At 42.2% G+C, this 9,115-nt stretch overlaps 1 protein-coding gene across 3 annotated transcripts in view; it reads left to right on the top strand.

Annotated features, from left to right (window-relative positions):
• Positions 1-8,321, top strand: part of WEE1 (WEE1 G2 checkpoint kinase) — a 28,905-nt gene extending 20,584 nt beyond the window's left edge. For all 3 annotated transcript variants that reach the window (XM_002708805.6, XM_008266070.5, XM_089328994.1), the window contains exons 7-11: positions 519-614; positions 706-791; positions 5,266-5,436; positions 5,529-5,674; positions 6,966-8,321. In XM_002708805.6, coding sequence (XP_002708851.1) covers positions 519-614; positions 706-791; positions 5,266-5,436; positions 5,529-5,674; positions 6,966-7,119 — 653 coding nt within the window. In that variant the 3' untranslated portion in view covers positions 7,120-8,321. The remainder of the gene's footprint in view (positions 1-518; positions 615-705; positions 792-5,265; positions 5,437-5,528; positions 5,675-6,965) is intronic.
• Positions 8,322-9,115: the final 794 nt, after the last annotated feature.

Genomic DNA, 9,115 nt, shown 5'->3' with positions numbered 1-9,115 from the left:
AGAGAGTTGGATCAGAAGTGGAGCAGCTGGGACTCGAACCGGTGCACGTATGGTATGCCAGCACTGCAGGCCAGGGTGTTATCCCTCTGCGCCACAGCACTGGCCCCTGAATCTGCATTTTTACCTGGGCTGGCACCACGGCTCACTTAGCTAATCCTCCACCTGTGGCGCTGGCACCCCGGGTTCTAGTCCCGGTCAGGGCGCTGGATTCTGTACCGGTTGCTCCTCTTCCAGTCCAGCTCTCTGCTGTGGCGCAGGAGTGCAGTGGAGGATGGCCCAAGTGCTTGGGCCCTGCACCCCATGGGAGACCAGGAGAAGCACCTGGCTCCTGGCTTTGGATTAGAGCAGTGTGCCAGCTGTAGCGGCCATTTGGGGGGTGAACCAATGGAAGGATGACCTTTCTCTCTGTCTCTCTCTCTCACTGTTTAACTCTGCATGTCAAAAAAAAAAAAAAAAAAAAAAAAGCTTTCTGGATGATTCTGATAGACATATGACCTTGTTTGCAAACTCTTTGTCAGGTAATATTTTTATATCTCGAACCTCAATCCCAAATGCTGTCTCTGAAGAAGGAGATGAAGATGACTGGTCATCTAACAAGGTTATGTTTAAAATAGGTAAGAAAGAAAAATAACTACATTACTGTGTTAAAATAGACAGATTGTTTTGTTTTTAACTCCTGACAGTTAACTTTTTTAATACCTACAGGTGATCTTGGCCATGTAACGAGGATCTCTAGTCCGCAGGTGGAAGAAGGAGATAGTCGTTTTCTTGCAAATGAAGTTTTACAGGAGGTAAAACTTTTAACAATATTGTTTTCTTTGTAATATTTATCAGTTGATAGAAGAATATAAATCTAAGTATATTGAAACTAGTAACTAGTGAAATGGAAGTATAAAATAGAAAGTCTAAATCAACAGCTGAGAATATTTAATCTAGCAAAAGTTCATGAAAACAAAGATTATTATGGAGTTGTGATAGAAGAGATGTTCTATACACTGCTGGTGGGATATAAGATTTATTTATAGGGCCAGCACCACGGCTCAATAGGCTAATCCTCCACCTAGTGGTGCCGGCACACCAGGTTCTAGTCCCGGTCGGGGCTCCGGATTCTGTCCCGGTTGCCCCTCTTCCAGGCCAGCTCTCTGCTGTGGCCAAGGAGTGCAGTGGAGGATGGCCCAAGTGCTTGGGCCCTGCACCCCATGGGAGACCAGGAGAAGCACCTGGCTCCTGCCTTCAGATCAGCACGGTACGCCGGCCACAGCGCACCAGCCGTGGAGGCCATTGGAGGGTGAACCAACGGCAAAAGGAAGACCTTTCTCTCTGTCTCTCTCTCTCACTATCCACTCTGCCTGTTAAAAAAAAAAAAAAAAAAAAAAGATTTATTTATTGGGGCCAGCACTGTGGCATAGAAGGTTAAGCTTCCACCTGCAGTGCCAGCATCCTGTATGGGTGCTGATTCAAGTCCTGGCAGCTCCACTTCTGACCCATCTCCCTGCAATACATCGGGAAAGCAGCAGCAGATGCCCTAAGTATTTGGGCCCCTGCACCCACATGGGAGACCTGGAAGGAGTTTTTTTTTTTTAAAGGTTTATTTATTTGTTTGAAAGTCAGAGTTACACAGAGAGAGGAGAGGCAGAGAGAGAAAGAGGTCTTCCATCCACTGGTTCACTCCCCAAATGGCCACAACGGCCGAAGCTGTGCTGATCCAAAGCTGGGAGCCAGGAGCTTCTTCCGGGTCTCCCACGCGATTATTCCAAGTAAGCCACGGCTCTGGCCCCTGACTCAAGTCTTAGTGACTTTTCTTCAGTGATAATTTGAGAAATGCTGTGAGGTAACAGGATACCAAACTCATTTGGTTAATCCTCTGCCTGCGGTGCCGGCATCCCATATGGGCGCCGGGTTCTAGTCGGGTTGCTCCTCTTCCAGTCCATCTCTCTACTGTGGCCCGGGAAGGCAGTGGAGGATTAACCAAATGAGCCAAGGTGTATTAGAAGGGAACTGGATTGGATGTGGAACAGCCAGGACTCAGTCAGCACTCATATGGTATGCTAGCACTGCAAGTGACAGCTTTACCCACAATGCCACAGTGCCGGCTCTCTTGTGGGACTTGGAAATGGCACACCCTTTTTGGAGATTGAAGTATTAATATCTGTTGACATTTAAATCTTGTACCCTGTGATTTGGAAATTTCATTTCTGAGAATTTCTCATATAGAAATACTCCTACAAAAACAAAAACTGAGAACAGTGTGAATAAGTTCTTAACAGGAGGGTGATTAAGTAAATTATGGCCACATTGTTGATAGAAGGGAATATAATTTCAGATTATATAATGTATTTCCTTTTTGTTTCAGTTTTATATTTTATTGTGCAACTGGGGCAAAAGACTAGACTTTCTGTAACTACAATAGACGAAGATCAGAAAGGCTTCCTGGGGTGGGCACCATGGCTCACTTGGTTAATCCTCTGCCTGCAGCACCGGCCTCCCATGTGGGTGCCAGATCCTGGTCCCGGCTGCCCCTCTTCCAGTCCAGCTCTCTGCTGTGGCCCAGGAAGGCAGTGGAGGATGGCCCAAGTGCTTTGGCCCTGCACCTGCATGGGAGACCAGGAAGAAGCACCTGGCTCCTGGTTACGGATCAGCACAGCGCACCAGCTGTAGTGGCCATTTGGGAGGGTGAACCAATGGAAGGAAAAACCTTTGTGTCTCTCTCTGCCTAATTAAAAAAAAAAAAAAAAAAAAGGCTTCCTTACAGGCTGAACAATAATAGGCATGGGATATTTTTGATGATTATATGATGACAGTTATACTTTCTAGCTGTTTTAGCACTCTGAAGAAAGTGCCCCTTCAAAACATTAAATTGGTTGGGCATTTGGCCTAGAGGTTAAGATACCCACATCCCGTATCAGAGGGTCTGGGTTTAATTCCTGGCTTTGGCTCCTGATTCCAACTTCCTACCAGTGCAGGCCTTAGGAGGCAGATATAATAAATAGCTCTAGTAGTTGGGTCTCTGCTGACCCCCACGGCACATGTGGATCAAGTTCCTGGCTTTGGCTTGGCCCAGTCTTATCTCTTACAGACATTTTGGGCAGTGAACCAGTAGATGGGAACAATCTCTGTGTCTCTCTTCCTCTCAAATTAAAAAAAAAAAAAAAGAAATTATACAAAGTGTTTACCATTTTTAAATCATTACCCATTAACAAAATTTTTAAACAAATTATTTGTCAAACTATGTTTAGCAATATAGAAAAAGCAACATCAATAAATGCTACAATAGAGCAACTTACTAGTATATTGTAGGACTGTAATTACTACAAAGTCATAGAGTTTGAACTTAGTATAATCCTAATGTTTTACTTTTTGCAGGCCAAGCACCTATTAGTTACATTTTCTCAGTTGATTATTTTCCAAACAGCATTTAGATAATCAGATCTAACATTTTTTTTATATATGTTTGTTTTTAAGATTTATTTATTTATTTGAAAGGCAGAGTTAACAGAGAGCCAGAGGCAGAGAGAGGTCTTCCATCCACTGGTTCACTCTCCAGTTGGCTGCAATGGCTGATCCGAAGCCAGAAGCCAGGAGCTTCCTCTGGGTCTCCCACGTGGGTACAGGGGCCCAAGGAGTTGGGCCATGTTCTACTGCCTTCCCAGGCCATAGCAGAGATAGGAAGTGGAGCAGCCAGGTCTTGAACCGGCGCCCACTTGATACCGGTGCTTCAGGCCGGGACGTTAACCCGTTGCGCCACAGCACCAGCCCCAAGATCTAACATTTTTATACTGAAGGTAATTGTGCTCCCACACATGAATCCCTAGCAGTGAAATAAGGTCTCTTGTTCCTTACAGTGGATCCTGATTAGGATAAGCAGCAATCTGTAAGCATCTCTGTTCCTTTTTGAAACCAAGCCATGGGGCTGGCATTGTGGCGATGCCACCTGCAACATTGACACCCCATAATGGTGCTGGTTTGGGTCCTAGCTGCTCTACTTCTGATCCAGCTTTCTGCCAACGGCCTGGGAAAAGCAACGAAAGATGTCCTAAGTGCTTGAGCCCCTGCCACCCATGTGGGAGACCCAGATAAAGCTCCTGGCTCCTGGCCTCTGGCTTAAGCTTGGCCCAGTCCTGCCCATTGTGGCCATCTAGGGAGTAAACCAGCAGATGGAAGATCTCTTTAAGTCTCTCCCTCTCTGTGTAACTCTTCAAATAAAGAAATCTTTAAAAATTAAAAAAAAAAAGAAACCAAGCCAACCGCAACCTGAGTCTTGTATGCCAACAAATAAAATTTAGCATTGCTGCTGCTTTTCAGGGTCTGTGTTAGCAGGAAGCTGGAATCAGGAACTGGAGCTGGGAATCGAACCCAGGCACTCTGATATGGAATGTGGTGGCTTTTTTTTTTCCCCCTTTTTAAGATTTATATCTTGAAAAGGCAGAGTAATGGAGGGAGAGAGATATCTTCCATCTGTTGGTTCACTCCCCAAATGGCTGCACAGCCAGGGCTAGGCCAGGCCAAAGCCAGGAGTTGGTATCTCCATTCACATGAGTAACATGGGCTCAAGTACTTGGGCCATCATCCACAGCTTCCCAGGCACCACATAAGAAAGAAGCTGGATGGGAAGTGGAACAGCAAGACTCCCAGCTTGCCCTCCACTGTTGGATGCCAACATTGTAAACAGGCTTAACCTGCTGTGCCACAGTGAGCCCTGCAAGTGAGCCTTCATTTGAATCTCTAGAGGGACAGGCGTTTGTTCTGAGTGTAAAATTGGGCTTTTGATAAAAGGACAGACAGGATAAGCATTGTGGTGCAGTGAGTTCAGCTGCTGTTTGTGACCCCTGCACCCATGTCCGCGTGCCAGTTGGAGTCCTGGCTACTCTCCTTTTGATCCAGCTTCCTACTAATGCATCCTGCCACCAACCCATGTGGGAGACCTAGATGGAGTTCAGGCTTCTGGGCTCCAGCTGGCTCAGCCCTGGCTGTTGTGGGTATTTGGGGAGTGAAGTCTCAAATGAAAGTAATTTCTGTTTGTCTCTCTGCCTTTCAAGTAGATGAAAAAAATTTTAAAGAGGTCTTTACTTTTAGATATGTAGTTAAATCCCCCCTCCAGGGTGTGTATTACTTTATGAAACTTAACAGTGTGTTTTCTGAGTAGGTTCTTAAGTGTGGCATTGAAATTTTAATTTAGTCCTATTTTTCACCTAAGTCATTGTTGAGATATAATCTTATCTTATTTTGATTATTTTTATGTTCCCTTATTATTTTTTAATTTTACAGAACTACACCCATCTACCAAAAGCAGATATTTTTGCCCTTGCCCTCACAGTGGTATGTGCTGCTGGTGCTGAACCTCTTCCAAGGAATGGAGACCAATGGCATGAAATCAGACAGGGAAGATTGCCTCGGATACCCCAAGTGCTTTCACAAGAATTTACGGAGTTGCTGAAAGTGAGCATTGTATAAATGAAGCACTTTATAAAAACAGTTCAGTATTTTATTGAACTGCATGTTTTTAGCTGAATTTTACTGTTCTTTTTAAGGTTATGATTCATCCAGATCCAGAGAGAAGACCTTCAGCAATGGCACTGGTAAAGCATTCTGTACTGCTGTCTGCTTCTAGAAAGAGTGCAGAACAGTTGCGAATAGAATTGAATGCTGAAAAGTTCAAAAATTCACTGTTGCAGAAGTAAGTGGGGCGTTTTTGGTTTATTCTTTGACTTCCTATTCTCATTACTTCTCAGGTTTTAGTAAAGATGAGTTGGGCTGTCAGTAAGGATGTGGTCGTTTGTACACTGTTAGTGATGGTTTAGAGACTATGCCTTAAATTAATATTGACCTATTAAAATTGTTTTGTTTCTAAACTTTGAAATTTTGAGTTTTAAAAATGTTAAGACTAGCATGTTTGCAAATGATAAAAGTCCCCAGGCCCTAAATTATAGGAAAAACTAAGTGAAACTGTTAGTTTTTTTCCAAACTCAAACCCAAAATTGCTTTCCTTGCAGCATTCTCTTCTGCCTATATTATGAAATGGTGAAATTAATATCATTTAGGTTAGTAAATGTTTCCTATATTTGGCCTGAATAACTTGACATTTTCAGAAGGCTGATTGTAATGACAAAGTTCATGAAAAGGAGAAAACTATTGGACAGTATCAGTAATCACAGATCACACTTTAAATTTTTTTAATTCATTGATACCATTTTGATTCTAACCTATTAAGATTAGATTATAGAAATTTTATACCAAATATTAAAGCTTGTCACTAGTTTGGTATCTGTCATAGGTCATACAGGTAGGAAGTAAAGTTTTCTTTGAGTCTATTTCTGTAAAAATAGATTTGAAGTATGAATTGGAGTTCTATTTCAAATTATGGTTTAGGCCAAAAGTCGTTATTATCATCTTTATTAATTATGTCCTTTTGTTCAAATGTATGTTTTTGTTTTTAAGATTTGTTTATTTGTTAGAGAGGGAAAGAGAGAGAGAGAGATCGATCTTGCATCTGCAGGTTCCCTCCTCAGATGGCCACAACAGCTGGGGCTGGGCCAGGTGGAAGCCAGGAGCCTGAAGCTTCTTCCCGGTCTCCCACGTGGATGCAGGGGCCCAAGCTCTTGGGCCATCCTCCACTGCTTTCCCAGACTATCAGCAGGGAGCTGGATTGGAAGTGGAGCAGCTGGGATTCAAACCGGTGCCCATATGGGATGCTGCATCACAGGCAGCAGCTTTACCTGCTATGTCACTATGCTGGCCCCTATATGTGATAATTTAATTCAGGCACAAAATAATTTCAAAAATTTATATTGTTTGAGTAGAAGCTGAAGTTTCATGTTGTATTTTTTCTTTCCTCAGTTGCGTCTTAGGATAATGAATGGCATATGACCGTCTCCCAGTTGTTAAAAAAGTTTGTGTTTGGCTTCTTAGAATCTCTCCTAGGATTAATACAGTAGGTGAAGTCTTGTGTCCTATTTTTATGTTCTTAGAGAACTGAAGAAAGCCCAGATGGCAAAAGCTGCAGCTGAGGAAAGAGCACTCTTCACTGACCGGATGGCCACTAGGTCCACCACCCAGAGTAATAGAACATCTCGGCTTATTGGAAAGAAAATGAACCGCTCTGTCAGCCTCACCATATACTGAACTACTCGTTTCCCACCTCCCCCAAAAACTGTGACAAGAGGAAGCTAGGTTGAAATCACTGCTAGAATCCACTTTACAATTACTCTCTCGATTGGTGTCAGTAGTTGTTTTACTGAAATACCTTTTGGGACTTTGATTTGTGAATTACAGCTGAATGCTGTATTTAGACCATGGCTTTATCAGGCTTTCGATTAGTGTTACCCACCAGTGTGTCTTGTGTAGGCTGGCAGTCACTGTTGGGTGTTACACCATCCTCCCGGGGTTAACCACTGTGGTGGTGCGCTGCTAACAGCTTGCTGTTGCATTGTAATAAAAGGTGTCTTTCCTTGTAGTGACTGTAAAAATGGACTCAAGGGCTTTGTTACACACATTCCTCCTTTGAAAGGGAGAATGCTAAGAGACTCTGTACTGCTCACCCTTCAGTGTACCTGTGTGTCACTCTTCTATTCCTTTTTTTATTCTTATATTTCTTTTTAAAATTGTGAATTATACTTGTATATCCAACTGGGAGCACTTTGTAGGCATTGCATGAACCATGGAATAATTCTGTGGAAGTATTGCCTTGTGAATTTGCTGCTATTTTAGTTTTTCTTTGCTGTAAAATTGTAGCATTAAACAATCATCGTTGTTAATAGGCTTTCTTTGAAACAATTATGTGAAATACGTAGTTGCTCTTGATGAAAAGCAGCTATTTGCGTTTTTTTTTTTTTTTTTTCTTTGAACTTTGAAGCTAGTGCATTGAAAAAATGCACCTTTCTCCTCCCCTTCTCCCCCCGGAATTCTGTATTGATGTAGTGTAATCATTACTATTTTGTAATTTTTTTCTGGTAATTTCCTTCCCTGACTTTTTTTAAAAATGTCTCCTTCCTCCTCTTCCCAAGTTTTGTACTTGAGTGTATTATTAGTCTGTTTTTAAATGTTTTGCCCTTCAATATTTGTGTATATAAAGTGATCTTGATGATACTGTATATAGCTGTTTGATATGCCAGACGACTTCTGACTGTTCCAAGTTTTTCACAAAATATATTTTATCTGTAATTAGCCATTTGACTAATAATACTGGCTAACAGATGTTGGGGAAAAACTTTCTCTTTGCTTCTTTTCTCATTAATTTTGGTTTAAAACATGTTTGCACTTGTCTGTCTGACTTGTGTTTTATAAGCAATGATTGGCATATTAAAAGTCACTCTGTGCTTAAGTGTCTAAATTTTTGTGGTGCCTGTTTTCTACTGTTTTACCTCCATTATTGCCACATTATAATGTAGAGTATGATGTACATCAAATACTAAAAGCAAAGGGCACAACTTTTTTTTTTTAAGATTTATTTTATTTATTTGAAAGAGTTACAGAGAGAGGTAGAGACAGAGAGAGAGGTCTTCCATCTGCTCTTTCATTCCCCAAATGGCCACAACAGCTGGAGCTGAGCTGATCAGGAGCCAGGAGCTTCTTCCAGGTCTCCCAAGTGGGTGCAGGAGCCTCTGCTGCTTTCCCAGGTGCATTAGCAGGGAACTGGATTGGAAGTGGAGCAGCTGGGACTGGAACTAGTGCCCATATAGGATGCCGGGGCTGCAGGCCAGGGCTCTAATCTGCTGTGCCACAGCATGGGCCCCCCCTAGAGGGCACATTTTGATGGAATGTAAAACTTACTGGCTTTTTATTGGTGGACCTTAACCTATATTTGTTAAATTTTTGTTTCAAGAAAAATTTACCCCTCACTTTTGAATTTTCTTTTCATTACAAACACCTAATATTTTTATATCACATTGCATATTACATATTGACTTGTCAGGAATGTGATAGAATGTAATTCAGAGTAACCTCACATTAGGTGAATATTAATAGCTACAACTCAACTTTCTAAATTGGCCTGTCACACACAGAACTTTTTTTTTTTTTTTTTAATTTATTTATTCGAAAGAGTTACTGAGAAGGAGAGGCAGAGAGACATCTTGCATCCATTGGTTCACTCCCCAGATGGCAGCAACAGCCTAAGCCA

This window comes from Oryctolagus cuniculus, chromosome 1, assembly GCF_051225735.1.
Source record: "Oryctolagus cuniculus isolate XC-2025 breed Fujian yellow rabbit chromosome 1, ASM5122573v1, whole genome shotgun sequence".
Classification (NCBI taxonomy): domain Eukaryota; kingdom Metazoa; phylum Chordata; class Mammalia; order Lagomorpha; family Leporidae; genus Oryctolagus; species Oryctolagus cuniculus.
This window is presented reverse-complemented; position numbering and strand designations above follow the sequence as displayed.